Source organism: Mesoplodon densirostris, chromosome 1 (assembly GCF_025265405.1).
Source record: "Mesoplodon densirostris isolate mMesDen1 chromosome 1, mMesDen1 primary haplotype, whole genome shotgun sequence".
Taxonomy (NCBI): Eukaryota; Metazoa; Chordata; class Mammalia; order Artiodactyla; family Ziphiidae; genus Mesoplodon; species Mesoplodon densirostris.
The window spans coordinates 202,184,359-202,203,207 of record NC_082661.1 but is presented as its reverse complement, the minus strand read 5'-3'; the positions used below and the strand labels follow the sequence as shown (position 1 = coordinate 202,203,207).

Here is an 18,849-nt window from a genome sequence, read left to right as displayed (position 1 = left end):
TTTAAGTCCATGAATAGGTTTTCAGCCAGATCAATTTTAAGACACAGAGCCAGTTACAGTTTAATTCTGAAAAATCATAGAGGAAAGAAATATGAGAAAAAGACTGTATTTCTTCCAGTTCTACAGCAGTTGCAGTAGGTACATCTTAAGTGTTTGTATAGTAAAAAGGGCAGGTTTATTTGTGTCTATTATTTCATCAGTGTTTTCTTCCCCGTAAGTTTTCTAAATGTGTCAGATGGGTTGCTTGCTGTTGATCAGGCTCTGATTGTGTTTGTGGGTCAATGTTGGGACACCTTTGTTCAAGGGGAGGCTGCTCACCTGACACCATGCACCTTCCTCTCTCACATCATCATCCTGAGGATAGACACCCATGCCCAGTAACCCCGTGTCCCACCATCTTCCACCACTGTACTCGCCACATGAATGTTTAGCTGATGACATTTCAGAAACACCAAGTTTTCACAGTGGAGTTTGGACACTAACCTCACAAATCTTGAAGTATAAATTCATTATGGTTTTATTGCTCTTTTTCATTGTATCATTCTGGCCTTAATATTAAATGGTTGCTGATTAAACACAGAAATTAGTAGAAAAAAATACGGATAATTATTTTAGATCATTTTAAGTTATTCAAATACTGCTATAGTTGACACTAAAAATATTACTAAAGAAGACCCTTTTGTTACAGGCTGTGGCGGGGCGGCGGGGCCGGAGCCGACAGCAGGCCCGGTGCCCGCAGTGTACGTGCCGCCGTGCTGAGGGGCGCTGTGCGGCCAGGGCCCGGGTCTGCTGCCGCTGCTGGCAGTTGTGCATCATGAAAAATGAGCCAGCAAAGGCAGAGCTAATTTTGCGTGATGCTCTTCATCTTGCTTATAAGAGTGATAACAAGAAGGTCATCACTTACACTTACGATTGGGTGGAAAAACTTTTTAAACCAATAATGAGTTACCTGCTTGGAAGGGCCATGGAACAGGAAGACAATGCAATAATAGAAATCTCTCTGAAGCTGGCCACTATTTATGCTGCTCAGAATAGACAGGAATTGACTCTTGTTGGTTATGAATTCTGCATTTCAACTCTAGAGGAAAAAATTGAAAGAGAAAAGTAATTATCAGAAGACACTTTGTCAGTGGAAGAGAAAGCCAACACCCACCTCCTCTTGGGCATGTGCCTAGACACCTATGCCCGCTACCTTCTGTTCTGCAAGCAGCCATCACAGGCACAAAGGATGTATGAAGAAGCTTTGCAGATTTCTGAAGAAATACGAGGAGAAAGACACCCACAGACCATCGTGCTGCTGAGTGACCTGGTCACCACCCTGGATGCGCAGGGCCGCTCCGACGAGGCCTGTGTTCACGCGCAGAGGGCATCAGACCTGGCGAGACAGGTGGAGCACCCTGAGCTCCACGTGCTGCTCAGTAATCTGTCTGTGATCCTGATGCACAGAGAATAATATGCACAAGCAGAAGAGATCTACCAGGAAGCACTGAAGCGAGCAAAGCTGAAAAGAGATGAGGTTCCTCTGCAACACATCAGGGAAGCACTGGCTGAGATGTCAAGAAAAAGCAGACCTTTGTCATAACCTTATCAAGCTCTAGACCCCTTTTTGTTGTAGGGAATTTAGAGTAACACCTCTTATTCCAGTCCCAGTGGCACCCTGATCAATGGCTTAAATTCTTTGTCCTTGATACTCAGTCCCCTCAACTTAGCCTTGCTGGAGGATAAGCTGTATACACTGTATACACGGCCACGTTTGTTTTGCAAAGAAAACTTTCACCCCCACCTGATTTTGCTTCTAAGGATGGGAGTCAGTTAATGCTTTCCATTGTAGCAGATGGTTGGTTAGGTGCTGTCCATGCTGGTCCGACAATAACTTTAGATTAAGAGGGGCCAGTTTCCCTCTGGGGTGGGGTCTGGCATTTCAGCCAGGCATCTCTCCCACAAGAGTTTTGTCCACCGATTTGCTGCCTTCTCTTATCAATACCTGGCAGACCAGAGCTACCGGTCTCATGGCAAAGGGGGATAACGGTGAGTTATTTTCTCTTATAGTCTATCTCCTGAAGCCCAGTGTGGGATTTAATGCATAAAAAAGTAGTATCTTGGCTTACCACCAGCATCCAGCATGAAGTTTTAAAGTGGGAATTAAGCACTTGAAAGCATAGTGCCCATTTGATTATAAATAAAAGTGAACTGTATGTTTTTGTATGTATCTGGTTATATACAACTGTGAAAAAAGGAGGGCAAGGAATGACGACCCCCTGCGTCCCTGCTCTCTGAGCATTCTCTCCTCTGCACCTGGTCACGGCGTCTCCAAACCCTCTGACTCCGAGTGGGGCTCTGTAGGTGTAGTGTTGAAAGCTTCCCAGTCGTTCTGATGTGTCCCGCTCGTGCTGTAGAAGAACCAGTGCCCTGGACCCTAGCTCTGGCTTTTGGAGTTTGGGTCTCAGTATCCGCGTGTGTAGTGAGAGTCTCTCTTAGCTCTGGAAGAATGCATCTGGTGGATGACCTTACCTGGATAGGCCGCTGTGTTGACAGCCTTATCACACTGCCTCAGAGTGTGTAAAGTATACAACACAGGGTACTTTAAAAACACTTTAAACATTGCATCTGTTTCACAGGTACTTTAAAACATCGATGATGTTTTCACCCCAGCAGTTCTGCAGTTCTTCTAGGTACCACGAAGGAACCCTGTTTTTGCTGGTATGCCGGTGGGGGTGGGGTGGGCAGGATAAACTGATAGTTGGGTTCCTGTGTACATACTGGGAGAACCCTTTCATAATAAACTAGATACTCTACAATAAAATAAAACAAAAGGAAGAAGACCCTTTTGCATGAGACCCCCACGGTTTTCCCTTTGCTGCCCACTGGTACCACCGTCAGACTCAAGTCAACTTCAGCTTCCTGGACTGATCCTGATCTAACAGAGGGATATTTAAACAGCTCCAAGAGTCTTATCTCCATCTCGATATTATACCATTGCAGTTCTGATAACTAGGTTTTCACCTCATTTCCAAGCACTGGTCCCACCTGTGGGTCTTTTACCCGGGTTTCTTCCATGGTCCCAGTGTTTCAATACCAAATCTCATAACCTACCTTGCAATAACAGCAGTAGTAATAAAAATAATAACACATCTTTGAGTAATTATAACACATTGTTGAATAATAATACCAAAAATTACATTCTTGAGCACTCGCTACATGCCAGGCAGTTTTCAAAATACATTACACACATTAATTCATTTAATATGTGCATCGGAGGTGCCCCCCTTGCCAGCCTTCCTCCTAGATTGTAAACCGACTGGGAAGTTTGTCCATGAGCAGAAGCCTCTCTCTGCGTGGAGAGCAGCCTTAACACTAAGGGTCTTGATCCCTTCATCCCACTATTGAAGTGTTGTCTACATCAATTTCTACCAGATTTTAGGGCCCTTAGCATTTCATTTTATACCCTCCCATCCACTCCTGCTGTAGCTTGTCCTGACTACAACCTCAAGACAGACAACTTCTGCAACCAGAGCCTGCAGTTGGCCAGCTGCCCAGGAATCCCTGCCTTCCCAGAGGAAGGGGACAATAGGGGGCAGTAGTGGTGCCAAGCTCTCCTTTCCTCACGGGCCCTGCTTTGCTGTCAGTTACTCACATGTCCTGGTAAATCCTGAAACGCATCTCTCTACGGCATTCATGTCAAGGCCAAACATCACCATGTCCACAGGGTACTTGATGGAACAAACTGATTCACACTAATTCCATGTAGAAAGAAACTATAAAACAGGAGCTTATTGTATTTATTTGCAAAATGTTTTAAAATTATCTTTAAAGGGTTTCTTTCAGAGTAGGTAATAAATACTCCCCCGAAACCCTAAGCATAGCAATCAGCATGTGTGAAGTAATCGAAAGAATAAAACAATATGTTTAATCAAGAAGAATACAACGTTTTCTGGGTCATGCTAGAGAAATGAGGTTAACAGGACAGGCTCAGGGTCAAGCGATTAGGAGTTTTAATGTTGGTCTGCCATTTACCAGCTGCACGAGGTAAGGAATTTAAGTTCTGCATCTGTTTCTTCATCTGTTAAATAGTAATGCTGTGACACTTCCTACAGTGCTGCAGTGGGGTTTCAAAATATGGCATTTCAAAGTGCCTGGCACAGAGTGTGGCACAAATACATGTGCAGTAGTGGTGAGGATGCTAGTGATGAAATGATGATGACTATGATGACCATGGTCATGGCCATGGACCATGGAGATGTGCTATTTGGCTCTCTGGGAGAGACCACAGGATGAGCATTTGGTAACTGATGAATGAAACATCAAAAGAGAAGAATGGAGGGGCTTCCCTGGTGGTGCAGTGGTTGAGAGTCCGCCTGCCGATGCAGGGGACACCGGTTCGTGCCCCGATCCGGGAAGATCCCACATGCCATGGAGCGGCTGGGCCCATTAGCCATGGCCGCTGAGCCTGCGCATCCGGAGCCTGTGCTCCACAATGGAAGAGGCCCCAACAGTGAGAGGCCCGTGTACCGCAAAAAAAAAAAAAAAAAGAGAAGAATGGAAAAAGGAAAGGAAGGGAAAGGGGAGAAAGAGCTAAGATAGTTTAAAAACTAGAAGAAGCAGAAAAAAGTAAAGCAATACAAAACCAGCCTTGTGGCCCCTGGCATCATAAACATTTCCCAGAAGCTTCATCAAGCTGATTTTTCTTTTCTCAGCCATTGCAGACTATTTCAATATCTGCCTGGGTTGCCCTGAGGACCCTTAACCCAACTAAGATTTACTCTGCTTTTAAAAACACTGATTCTCAGGGAATTTGCAATGATTTAAATTAATCACATGAAACTAAAGGTATGTACTACACTATGCTACAAACTCAAGTTATAACTGAGTTGGCTTTCTAGTAGAAAGAAATAAAGGATAAAGAATCAAAACATTCATAAGTACCTAGAATGATATTTACCTAAGAACAGCAAAAGCAGGAAGTGGTGCAGACATAAAGTGAGACCTGAAAGTCAGCAATATTCTTTCGGACTTTCCTGAGGCAGACACCCCAAATGCCATCCAATCCCGACCACAGAAGACAATCCTCGTGAGAATTTTGAAAAGACAAGTTGAGTCGTATGTTGGAACAAATGATGGGTTTTTACTCTCCCACAACACCAAATTGTTGAAAGATTTCAGAGGTTGTATAAATAAAATATGAATATCGAAGTTCATAGTTCCCCTTCCACAAGTTTATCTTTGTTTATGTGAAGAACTGAAAATCAAAATGTGAGTTGAGATTAGCTATTCCTTCCATAGTAATGTTTGATTTTGTCAATGAGGGAAAAAAAAGTTCAAATATGTTCATTATTTCATTAAAATCAACTGCCCAGTCCTCTCCCTTTCTGATTTTCATTACCTAAAAAAATTTGGTCTTGTTGTTCACAGTCCGATCTGCTTAACGCCTAGCTCTCATATCCCCCATGTTCTTGTCTGCTCTAACCTGTAGTTTCAAACCAAATCAAAAACTTTAGTTCAGAGTTTACATTTATGCTAAGTATGTGAGGCAACAATGCAACATGTCCTCCAAAAAACTTAAGTATCATCCTAGAGATAAGAGAAGTACAGTATTCAGAATGCAAGAGGTGCTGGTTCCATTCACTTTTGAAAAAAAAAAAAAAGCACTACACCTAACATATTATTTATATCTCTTAAAGGTTTTAGGGATTCTTCCATTCCTGAGTTCAGAACCAGCCAAAAAATAAGACACAGGAGACCAACAGGTTAAACTGTCAGCTTTATTACTGATAAACTGATTGGAGAAAGTGACCTTAGATCTGTGGACAAAAGAGCCTATTAATACTGTACTACTACAAGCCATTCCTGCATCCCAGCACACACACACACAAAGCCTCCCTCAGTGCCTGGGGGAGAGTCTGGAGCTGCCTCTGCCTGGGGCAGGGAAGGGAGGGTAAGGAAAGATTACTGTCCTTTTATATTAATAGATTTGTTCCAGCCAGTTAGCTCACCAGTCATCACCTAACAACTGAGTGGCCTGGCTTCTCTGTAGGAAGGAGTGAGTGAGGGATGGACTAGAGGCCAAGAGTCTCATTCCAGTAGGGGTCCTTCAACATAGAAACATTAACCAAATGAAAGGAGAGTCCTTCTCAACAACACTCAATTCTAGACTCCTCATCAGATAAAATCTGAGTATGTTGAGACCATGACCAGGATAGTTCATACCTTTGAAACCCTGTATCATAATCACAAATTGCTGTAAGGGTAGGACTATGTGAAATTAACACCTTCTTTCCACCTGCTAAATGAGTGGTGGATTTGTCTGCATGGCCCTGTGGCAGAGGCCAACATTCTACTTGCCCCCCAGTATTTCCTGCATCCTGTTCAGTTAGGCAAGGCCATGTGCCTAGTCCTGCCCAGTGAATTGTAAGCAGGGCTGACGTGTCACCTGCAGCCTAAGGCAAGTCTGTTCTTGGTTCTTGGGTCTCTCTTACCCTCTGCTGCAGTGACCTGGGGCCTCTGTCAACCTAGGTCTTGAGTGAATGAGAGAGACGATCAAGAAGGCAAGGCCGTGGCCACGGGGAACGATGAGGAAGGAAGTGCTTCCCAGAGTGCAGAATCAATTCTGAATCCAGGAACGTTCTTCATCCCCTGAAGAGGAAGCCTATAAAATATCAGTTCAGCAAGATTTCAGAATTGCTGCAGATCAGTGAATGCTGGGCACCTCTTACTCCTTACCATTCTGAATGGAGTGTTGACTCTGTTCTGTCATTGTATGTTGGGTGTGAGGGATGCAAAGAACCTCTCTTTTTAGTTCACAAGTTTCTGGAGCAAGAGTGACCATATGCAGACCTCATACAGGGGCTATCATGGGACTCCTCAAAAATCCCAAACCTGAAGCTCAAAGCCTTGATTTGCTGTGACTTTAAGCTGCCTCCCCTGTGGAGGAGCTAGGTGAAATCTATATTTGGAAAAAGAAGAGCAAAGGTATGTTGGTGGCCAGAAGGAAAGACTAAGGTGGTGACAGTGCTGCTCACCAAATGCTCTGGTTCAACGAGGCTAAGCGCCGAGGTCTTGTCAATAAGCTGTGGACGGAAGTGACTCCAGGTATCTGTCCCTGCATCCAAGACAAGAGACTAAGGAAACTTTATGTTGAGACAGCAGAGCCACAGCAGAGCCTGAAACATTCCTGGTGCATCACTACATGCTGCAGGACAGCTTTCCTGGAGAGTTACAGGGACCTATAGGCATTTCATGAAATTACTAAGTTAAACCACTAAGATTTAGGGTTTTGCTTCTTACTGAAACATAGCCTAGCTTATCCCGTCTGAGATGAACCACAGGGAGCAGAATTCTGAAGTTCCTCAGAGATCAGTCCAGATCCTATTTTCCTTCTAACTCTATAGGCTCTTCCTAGAGGATCTTATACATTCTCATGACTTTAAATACCATCTATAGGTAGGTAAGCCTACTCCCAAGTTGCCCCGGCAGTTCTGAATTGTACTTGCCATCCTAGCAAAATTAGTTGTGCCCCTTTCATTCTCAAAACTGCCCTAGTTTGGATAATTAAATAATATAGCACCTTATTTATATGTCAACTACTGTCAAATCTCTATTTCCAATCCCAGGCCTCTTTTAGAGCTTCACACATAGATTATGCAGCCATACACGCAACACCTCCATTTGTATATATCACAAGCATAGGCATCTCAAGCTTAACATTTCCTATACAGAAATTTTTTCTTCTCACCTTTGCAATCTGCTGCTTCTCCAATATGCCACATGCCATGTACCCATTTGGTCAAGTTAGAAACATGATGTCATCTGCGACACCTGCCTCCTCATCACCCACATCCAGTGTCTCACCAAGGCCTGTCAATTCCACCTCTGAAATACATCACAAACCACGCACATCTTCTCATCTCTACTGCCACAACCTGATCCAAGTCGCCACTATTCTGGGCCCTGCAATAGCTTCCTGACTAGTCTCTACTCTTGCTTCTACTCTGGACACAGCAGCAAGAATGACCTTTAAAACTTAAATTAGATCATGTCCTTTCCTAGCTTCAGACCATTCAGTGATTCTAAAAACAGAATCCTCAATTCTGGTCCATAAGGTCCTGCATGATTTTGTACCTGTCAACTTTCCTGGCCTTTACTTCCCACCTCCCACATTTCTGCTCCAGTCATTCTGTCCTTTTTCTAGTCCTCCAGCAAGCCATGTTCTTTCCTACCCTAATGCATCTTCACCTACTCTTCCTTCTATCTGGCAGAGGTGGTTAGATGCTCACCAAAGATCATATTCTCTTCACCTACCTAGGTGTGCTGCTAGACTACATTTCCCAGACTCCACTGCAGTCATTATAGCCAGAGTATACAATTCTAGACAATATGATGTGATCATAAGTCACATATACCTCTTCCAGGCCTGGCCCATACAGACATCCCCCACATGCTCCTCCATGCTCTTTCCCCTTTCCCATTGGCTGCAATGGAGATGACCACCAGGCAACTCTGGCAGCCACATGTAGAAGATGGAAGATCATCTGTCAGAATGAGACCCAGAATGACTGGGTGGAGAAAAGCTATCTCATCTTTCTGTCTTCTGCCCAGTACAGGTACCTGAGTAAGAAAAACACTTCTATTGTGTTTAAGCCAGTATATATTTGGGGGTCTATTATTACAATGGTTAGCACTATTTAATCAAAAACCTGTACCTGGAGCATTGCTCAACCATACCACCACCACCACCATGCACACACACACGCACCCCTACACTCAGTAACTCTGCATTGCTCACACCCACTCATAGCCGAGGTCTGGGCTTACATGCATTGAGAGGCCATCCCTGAATCCCCTCATCCACTCTAAATTAAGTTGTGCTGACATTCTCTTTCTCCACACACTAGTCGTTCCTGTCACTTTACTCATCACAGTGCTTAATTACATATTTATTTGTGTGTATATTTATTTAAAGTCTATGTCTACAACTGGTCCATAAGATCCATGGAATCAGAACCTTTTGTCCACCAAAATAGTATACACAGAGCTTGCACTGTGCTTGGCATACAACAGTCACTTAATAAATTTAAAAATATACAGGATGAACAAATGAGAGGCCACTCTCAAGGGAATACATATGTTTTCTTATCACAAGACCACAACTCTAGACCAAAAATCATAGAGAATTAAAATATAGATCATATGGATTTTTTAATCTTTATTCATTCAGAATGCAATTCTGGGACAATCGACAACCAAGAGAAACCCTACACTGAGAAGCAGTGTTAGCCAGCTGAATAATATAACAGTATTGCCCCGATATGTACAAGCAAGAAGTCAATTTCCATTCCTTTCATAAAACCTCTTGCTAAAAGTTTACATTTTCTTCCCATCAAGAATGCATTAACAAGATCATGCTTATATAGCTAGTCAGCACAAGAGACAATGACAATTTACACAGGTCTGGTTTAAGTCTTGCAGTAGAGTGCTCACAACTCAAGCTATAGCTGTTGACCTTTCCGATGGCATTCATTATGTGACATTGTCACCAATTACATTAAAAGGACTCACTAACTTTTAAAAGCTAGAATTACTCAAAAAGTTCTGTATTGCAAATAACACATGGACTATTGCATCTACACCTAAAATGGCAAAATCACTTAAATCTCTTCTATGGTCCTCCGTGTCTTATATGTAGGGAAATGAACATTATAGACCAAGTTCTTATATTTTTACTTGAGTCTATTTTAAGTAATGCCTATTAATATTTAAATGATTAAAAAATAAATCAATGTTAAATATTAACTGCACAAAATCTAAAAGAAAATGGCCATATTATATCATACTATATTATATAGATTAAAAGCAATTAGAAGGCTTTTTAAAAATTTAAAGTTTCTGACATCATCTTCCACCATTCCATTAATTCTTCCTTCTCTTCTTCTTTCCTTTCAGAAAATGACTCCAGTTCAAAATCAACCTAAAGGAGAAAATAAGGATATACTGTTATCAAACTGATTACGTAATTTTAAAAACTGAGAAAAGAACAGCAGGTTTAGAGTTTATTAAAATAAGCTCAATCCAGCCACCTGAATTAAAGTATATCCTAAAAAAACTCTCATTATAAGCAACAAGATACTTTTAGGGAAAAAAAATATCAAAAGCCATTATGTTTCAAATGTGCTTTGATCTAATAGCTTTCTAGAATTATTGGAAAGCAGATTATTTAGAGGCAGATTGTTTAAAGGCAGTTTTTCCCCCATAAAAAGATGTAACTTATAATTAGTTTTCTGCCTTTGACTATTCAGTGAGCTTCTCCTGCCAACCTTGAATTTTCTCCTAAAAGCTGGGGGAATACGGAAGAATGCAGTTCGGTGTCCTGGTGTTCCAAACCACAGGGTTCTGCTTTCTAGAACCTTGAATCTGCTAAAGAAACTGATGGAAATACACACATCTCCAAACCACCACGAAGGTCAATAGTCCAGGAACTCAACTCTCCTATGAACTGGACATCCTCATCAGGTCTACGGAGAATTCATACACTTCTGCACAAAGGATTATTCAAAATATGCAGCTCCAAACCCCAGTCCTCCCCAGGCCCAGGAGATAGCCATGCCCCATTCCACATGGATCTAAGAGTTCTTTGATCTGGCCACTTGAGCCTGTGGTTATTTAAGAAAGTGACTACTCAATACCTCCTTGAACTCACATGGGCTAGAAAGGCTAAGGGTCAAAATAGTTGTACCTTTTACAACCTGGCTCTGGAGCTACTTTTTTCCAGGTTTTATTTGCCCAAATTTACCTCCTGATTTTAATACATATCCAGCCTAATACATACATACACACACTGAAACCAAAGCAACAGTTAAAAACTCAGGATATTTAGTTTGCAAAACCAAGCATTTATACTCCAAACTTTGGGGACATAAACAAAAACACAATAAATTCTTTTCAAGCTTTTTAATTGGAAACTCTGTAAGCCATTCCATAGTAATGTAATACAAGGACAATAGTAAAATCCTTCTCTAAAAGAGTTTTGGTCTTATCACCACCACCTTCCTAGTAAAATAAATGGTATTTACTTAAATAGGAATCATTCTTGATAGTTCTTAGCATAGAGAGCCTTGCTCATAGTGTGTGCTTAATAAATGTTTAGTTAATGCCTAAATTTACCTTGCAGGCCTAATTTATTTTTCCAAATACTTATTGAGTAAGGTATACTAGGTGCTAGGGATAAAAAGATAAATTGAACAGAATATTATTGAGATTGAAATCAAGGTCAGCAAATAAAAGCTTCATTTTTTAAAGGTTTTATTTGATTTTCTGGTGGATCTCTTCAAAAACTGAGAAATGGTAAAAGAGCTTCGCACTGAGTGGTATTAAGTCAGTCACTGAGCCCTTGGGCAAGTCACTTAACTTTGCTAGGCCTCAGTTTTCTCATCTTTTTTTTTTTTTTTTTTTTTTTTTTGCAGTATGCGGGCCTCTCACTGTTGTGGCCTCTCCCATTGCGGAGCACAGGCTCCGGACGCGCAGGCTCAGCGGCCATGGCTCACGGGCCCAGCTGCTCCGCGGCATGTGGGATCTTCCCGGACCAGGGCACGAGCCCGTGTCCCCTGCATCGGCAGGCGGACTCTCAACCACTGCGCCACCAGGGAAGCCCAGGTTTCTCATCTTTTAACAGATGGATAACAGGTTAATAATGGCTTCTATCCCACAGAATTATTATGAAAGCTAAATATAATCACTTAAGCATGCCTGACCCATGGTAAGTGCTTAACACAATTTAGCTATTATCACGATCACTTACCCTGACAGCGGGGCTATAAGGAACTGCCACTTTCTTTGTTATTGCCAGATAGCCTGGTGCTGAGGCTGTAACTTTATAGTTTCCAGGTACAAGCAATCTCCAGTAATCACCATCCTTTGCTGCAGGGCAACAAAATTTCAAGTCACAGGCACATATCATAGTTATGCCATCTAAGTTCAATTTTGATTCCCTGTTTTAAAAGTAGATGTTTATTGAATTTAATGAAATTCCATTGAAAAGAGCATGACACTCTCTAGAGGGCATCGTTATTTACAGCAATTTTACAGACATTAATGTTAAATTGTCTAATAAATCTTCTAATATGATGAATCATCATAATCATGTCAGGAGTAACACAGGTTAACAGATATATCAAGTCCCCAAGCAGTGGGGTCCCACCATCTGGCACCATGTTTTGATTCTTGCCGAGCATCTGGCTGTGAAGACCCAGCGGTCTGAGTCTAGGTCAGTGTCTCAGAAAGTGTGGCTGAAGTTACCTCATCAGAAACCCTCAGGGACTTGTTAGAAATTTAGATTTCTAAAGACTCAGAATAGTTGGTCTGGCTGCCTTCTAGGAACTGCATTTTCAATCAGCCCTCCAGAGGATTTCTGTTCCCATTCCTCCCCTCACACCCCCGTCCTCTCCTTGAGCAGCTTAGGTTCCTGGGCACCCCAGTCAACGACACATATCCTTCAACCTATGTGCTGTTCCCCACCTGCTTATAGGCCTGGCAAACCACCAGCGCTGGGTAACACCCAACCCTTCTACTCTCTGCCTGCCCCTGTGGCCGCGAGGGGCTGGGAAAAACACACACCCAAGCTGAGCTGTCTCCTGTCCACAAACACCAGCCTTCCACAGGCCCTGGTCCTGCCCTGTCTTCCTCCCAAGCCCTTTCACTCTCCCATTTCCTAGATTAGTGTGCATCAATCACCTGGGAAACAGTAAAGTACAAATCCTAATTCACTAGCTCTGGGATGAGGCCTGAGCTCCTGCATTTCTGACCAGCTCCAGGTGATGCTGAATTTAGCTGCTGGTAGGGGTCATACTCTGAATACCAAGGACCTAGTGGACAGTCTCCCTTTTCCTAACACCTGTAAAGCATCCTCTTCATCCTCACTCTCTGTTGATGCTTCACATTGTATTTCATTGTGAATATGGAAACGATCAGAAAAAAATAAACCCCCATCACCATCTCTTCCATTCTACCTCTGGACTCTACAGCTCATTTCAGCTAGTGCCTCGTTTATCTTCTTCGCTTTACAGCAAAATCTCTGGAAAGACTTGTCTACTCTTCATTTCAAATGTGTCTCCTCCTCTCTCCTTAGACCCTCCCCAATCAGCCTCTGCTGGTCCACTGAAATAGACTCATCAAGACTCTCTACTCTGCCTTATCCACAAGATGCTCCACGCTGCCTCACTTTTCACTTTTTTTTTCACTTTTTTTCACTTTTCATGTGACACTTTTCACACTCTCTCCCTCCTGAAACATTCCAGCCTTCCCGAACAAGGCACTGGGTTTTCTCTCCACCTTAGACCCCGTTGCTTATCCCTCCATACTACCTCACCCTGCCCTAAAAAAGCTGCAGTGTCCCAGAGCTCACTCCCCAGATTTCATTCCTTTCTACCTATAATTATTCCCAACGTCCAGATTTTTCTAAATTTGTCACATCTGGAATGCAGAGAAAATAATGTTTGTATGTTATGCTAGAGTTAACAGAAGCAGTTACTTGTGGCCACAGGGGACATGGCCTGGGTCCTTCAGGAGCCTCTCCCTGGGGGCGAAGGGAGCAATAACTTGACACAGGTTCTGGCATATTGGTCTGGAAGCTGGGCTGGCACTTCATGGGGTGTTGATAAGTATTGTTTAATGAATAAATAAATGGAGTTTTAGAGAACAAATATTCAGGATTAAAAAAATACACATTATAAATGTGGAGGTTAAGAAACAGGTAATGGTATAGGATGTTTGGGCACTAAAGGTTAATTAATGCTAAGGTCTACAAACATGTAGAGTTTATAGCTAAAAAGATATTGTTGTTGTTGAAAAGATCCCAACAAATGAGAGTTACACTAAAATGTAAATATCTAAAAATATCTAAATATCTAAAAATATCTAAAAAAAAAAATCTAAAAAGATATTTATTAACAGGAGTAGGTAGGTTTGCCAGTAAAATACATCATTTTCCCCAAAGTAGGAAAATGGAAATGGGGCTTTAAACTTAGAAATAACTAACATCAACCTCAATCCTGTAATATCCTGTTCAGCCTTGAATACATCTGGATTTATGATACAGATTAAATGAAGAAATGGATGGGAAATCCTAGACACACAATACACTGGCAGTTACCGTCCTCCCTACTCTTCTGTTCCCTCCTGAGGTTCACCAATTAACAGCTCATTAGTACTTCTTCTTAGGAGAGATCAGTATTTTAATTCCAGCTGGTTCATCTTCCTTTGCCTCCACAACTGCAAAGACTCCCGCAGAGGGCCCCGCCTCACAGCTCTGGGGTGAGACAGCTGAGGGAAGGGCGCCACCTGCTGCACCCTAATTTCTAAGCGCAGCAGCCACCCTGAGTAATTGCCTGACCTGCTTCCCAGAAAAAATTTAACTAGATCAAAGCTGGAGGGAGAGACGGGGTAAAGAGACATGAGGCATTTAATTGCTTTGCTTAGAACAGTGTAAGAAGTATAACTATGCTAAGAAGTAACCACGCTCTCGTGTGCAATACTAGAGCCTCCGATCACAGCAGAGAACACCCACCAGATGTGACATCATGGTCTATTCCTTCCACGGAGATGGTTGCATTGGCAATTGGGTTACCCTGAAGGTCTCGGACAAATCCTTTAACTCCTCGGTGTATCTGTGATGGTCGAGAACAACCAAAAAATCTGTATTAGAAACGACCTAAAAACATACTTCAATCAAACATCTCCTATTTTCTAGCAAAATACTGCAGATCCCCACTGTTTAAGAATCAAAACAAGCTAAAAAAAGCCACTGAATTTTCTGTGTACTCTTTACTCTGCTTTTCCGCAAGTAGACAAATGAGAAATAACTCCCTGAAAACTGATATCTTGTTCTGAGTCAAAGAAGACTTTGAAGTACCTTTCAAACCACCAAAACAAAAACAAAACAAAAAGGTCTGTCAATGTGTAAAACAGTTCTGGTCTTAGCACATTTCATTGCTTTCTCTCTATTTTAAATTTGGTCACTTGCGTATACTTTTATATGGCAGCTGTCAGTTAAAAAGATAACCACATTACAGCCCTTCAATACTTTTTACTTCTAGATAAAAGGATATACACTGTGAATACTTTTGCATTAAACCCATTAATAATATCATTTTGGTTGATAATCAGTGCATGAAAGGTCAGTGAACTTACTAACTGAAAACTGGGTTTAGAAATAAAATGGAAGAGTTTTTATTGAGACAAGCCCGTGAATTAAGTTGCTGTCATCAACTAACTACTGCAATGCAAACTACAGAAAGAGCTTTATTTATTTATTTATTTATTTATTTATTTAGCGGTACGCAGGCCTCTCACTGTCGTGGTCTCTCCCGTTGCGGAGCACAGGCTCCGGACACACAGGCCCAGCGGCCATGGCTCACGGGCCCAGCCGCTCCGCGGCATGTGGGATCTTCCCGGACCGGGGCACGAACCCGCGTCCCCTACATCGGCAGGTGGACTCTTAACCACTGCGCCAGCAGGGAAGCCCCAGAAACAGCTTTATTTTTAAATGATAATTCAACTAAGTCAACATGTATTTGAAGCGACGGAGAGCCACTTAAGGTCTCTGAGAAGGTACTGCTTCTGAAATATCAAATGATAATCTATTAAGCTTGATTACCTAACAAAGCGTCCCTCTCCCCAATGCTCCAGTTGCTCCTCACTCATCTGGCCCCAGAACATGAATTTTCTTTTGCTACTGATGATATTTGAATATTTCCCTACAGAAAGTAGAATAAGTCTCATGTGTCCCTTTGTCACTGGAGAATAAGTTTGGCAGTGGTACAGTGTTTTATCAAAGAGATAGCCCTGGATATCAGCAAATTCTTCTTTCATTTGCTATTTTTTTAAAAAAAAAAGCAAAACCTTTGAAACTCTATAAAAGTAACAAACAATTCTTTTCTCTAAAGGCAATTTACCAATGGTAAAAAGCTATACATGTTGTCAGTAATAATAAATAATATTTTAATGGTAACCAGTATAGTGAGAAGAGAGTAAACACTTTTTTGAAACAAAAAGACATTCTTAGACTTTTCCCCAAGACTTACCTATGGATTAGCTAACCAAAATTGTAAGAGACTGAAATTTAGCCACTGGAAACAAGAAAAGTTAGCTTTCTGAATGAAATTCACATGGTAAAAGTCATTGGGATCAGAAAAATTGTGGAGATGAATTTATTCATCTTGAGGCACTATAATCCTGATATATTATAAACCTTAAAGAAATGAAAGTTTGAAACTTCCTCATCTTTGGAAAACGAATCAATAATTTCAAAAACATATAATGCACCTACATTAGGCACAAATAGACCCAGTTAATATTCATAACTTTACTTTTTTCTGCCTCTGCAACCCAAGACTTAAATTACAGTATGTGATTAACAAGTAGTTAAATAAGTAAATGTCTATCTCTGATATGCCAATTGTGGAGCACAATATTTCTGTTTGAAATTTTCCACTGTAAATCTCAACTGAAGTATTATAGGCTGTCACGACTCCACAGGAATGCAGACTAGAAAATATTGTCACTTTATGACTTTTGCAAAAGAAATTCCAGAAGTTCAAATTTCACTCATACCTGGGGAAGCTATTTTACTACACTTGTCCTTCCTATAATTCTCCCCAGATTCCAAGACGTTTCAATCAACCAAGTCTTAAAAAAAAAAATCCAGAATATTCTTCATTGTTACTAGAATTGTTTATGTCAATAGCCCTTAAATCCTCAAATACTTAAATGCCCCCCAGAGAGCTTGCTGAAATGGAGACTCTGGGGTCCTGCCATGCTAGGAGTGTGATTCAGTGTTGGGACAGGAAACTCGTTTTTAACAAGAATCTAGATGATTCTGATGCAGGTGCTCATGAACCATTCTTGAAATATTCTTTGGAAATTTTGCGAACTAGATGGTTCCAAAGCTATTGTGTGGGAGCTCTTCTTAGCAAACTATTTACCCTAATTAACTTTGCAGTTCCAGTTCCTGCAAACGTTCCTTTAAAACTCTGCAAGAGATTTCCTCTCAACCAATTACTGAATTGGATCTCCTAACAACCTACTTTCCATGCGTTGTAAAATTAGTCCACACTTAGATTTTAGGCCCAGGTGTTCGATCATTAATCACCACCATATTGTTCCATTGTCGAGAAAATTTCAACACAGAACTTCTGGCAGTCTTCACTGATCTTCCGCCAGCCTTTGATTCCCTAAACTAGAGTGTCCTCCGAGGCAAGCTGTGTGAGCTCACTGCAAATACCACTCTTACTGCTTCTATATAGTCTGCATCATAACACTGATGTCATGCCAGGGTGGGTCACAGGTATCTGTGGACAGATCAAATTCTCATTCTAAGTGGCATAAAACGGGACTGTATGACCTGGTCCCTCTTCTTTTCAGCTTATTCTTATATAAATTGTAACAGCTTTTAGATGAATTAATGCACCTGCCACCATAAATATGACAAGCATTCTCCTCTTTCCAATGGCACACATTTGGGTTTTGTTTTATATTGCATTTTTTCTCAAGAACTAAGAGAGAACTTAAGTAGCAGCTGAACTAGTTTTTTAATTGCTGACAGGGTAGTAATCTTATTGACATGGACTATAGGGAATCCTATAGCATAGCTCCAAGAAGCCTTTTCTGAACTGGCAGGACTGGGTTAGGGATCCTTCTGTGTACTGCCATTGCTCTTTATTTTAGCACTTATCATCCTCTCTTGTAATTAGGTATTGATATCTGAACCTCACTAATACAAAGCCTTCTTGAGGGCAGTCACTCTCCCCAGTACCTCACAGGGTACCTAGGACATGAAAATAGCTTAATTTTTGTTGAAAAAATATGTACATAAAATGAAAAGCACTGTATTAAGGAGGCATTCTTTGATACCTAGGCAAAGAACACACCAAATCAGCCCATCTTACTTCCTCTGCCTAAAACTATATGTTTAAATTTTGCTCTTAAAATGTCCATCCAAATATAGCTCTCCTCATAGGACATTCTACAGGGGTACCCACTAAGGTTGTTCCAGGGTCTACATTGCTAATTATGCTTAGTTTTGTTGTTGAAAAATGCCTTTTTATGTTAACATGCAGCAGGATCCCACTGACTTAAAAAATCCTGTGTAATGGGTGTTTTTTAATCACTGTCTGTCATTAGTGCATCTATTCCATGATAATCCCTTTTGGTAAGGTATTATATGTATACTTGACATGTGTAAAAGAATTCTTAAGCTGATTTTACATTTTTTAATGCATTGGGTTCATGTGTATATGTTTATATGTACCTATATATGCAAACAGCATTTGTTTATGTTAAATTAGCTTAAACATTAGTCTGGACTACCTGCTAGCATGTGAAACTAACATCACTCACCCTGACTTTGGGTGTAAATGGCCGCATACAGAATGGAATGTGAAATTGTCAAGGCACTGCAGGCAAAGAACAGAGTCCTTAGGTCTTTCCCACCAGCACTGGCCCTGGTGCCAGTGTCTACCCGGTACAGAGGGCTAAGGCTATCAGGGCACTGGCCTGGGTTAAGTCTGAGTAGGTAGGTATTTTATTCTGACACATTGTGAGATTCGCCCAAATTCTGTACAGTGACTCTCTGGTAAAGATCTAAGCTTATGTCATGAGAGGCAACATGGCATGGTGATTCTGGAACTAGACATCCTGGCTGTTTAACTTCTCTGTGCCTCTGATTCCTCATTTTTAATTCGGGGATGACGATGATGAGGGAGTAGATGATAATGGATCCAGCTGAGTCTAGGGTGAGACAAGTGATGCATGTGGGGCACAGAATTTAAGGAGATACTCACACGCTAAACCTGCATGACCCTGAGA

The 18,849-nt window shown here is 41.5% G+C and overlaps 1 protein-coding gene and 1 pseudogene across 1 annotated transcript in view; one reads left to right on the top strand and one right to left on the bottom strand.

Moving 5' to 3' along the window:
• Nucleotides 1–808: 808 nt before the first annotated feature.
• On the top strand, nt 809–1,582 carry LOC132486446 (tetratricopeptide repeat protein 19, mitochondrial-like; annotated as a pseudogene).
• A 7,593-nt stretch (nt 1,583–9,175) lies between these two features.
• CPE (carboxypeptidase E) overlaps nt 9,176–18,849 on the bottom strand; it is a 112,233-nt gene continuing 102,559 nt past the window's right edge. Inside the window, exons 7-9 of the mRNA XM_060093622.1 lie at nt 14,552–14,651; nt 11,789–11,907; nt 9,176–9,961 (exon numbers count right to left, since the gene is read on the bottom strand). Of these exons, the coding sequence (XP_059949605.1) occupies nt 9,863–9,961; nt 11,789–11,907; nt 14,552–14,651 (318 nt within the window). The 3' untranslated portion in view covers nt 9,176–9,862. The remainder of the gene's footprint in view (nt 9,962–11,788; nt 11,908–14,551; nt 14,652–18,849) is intronic.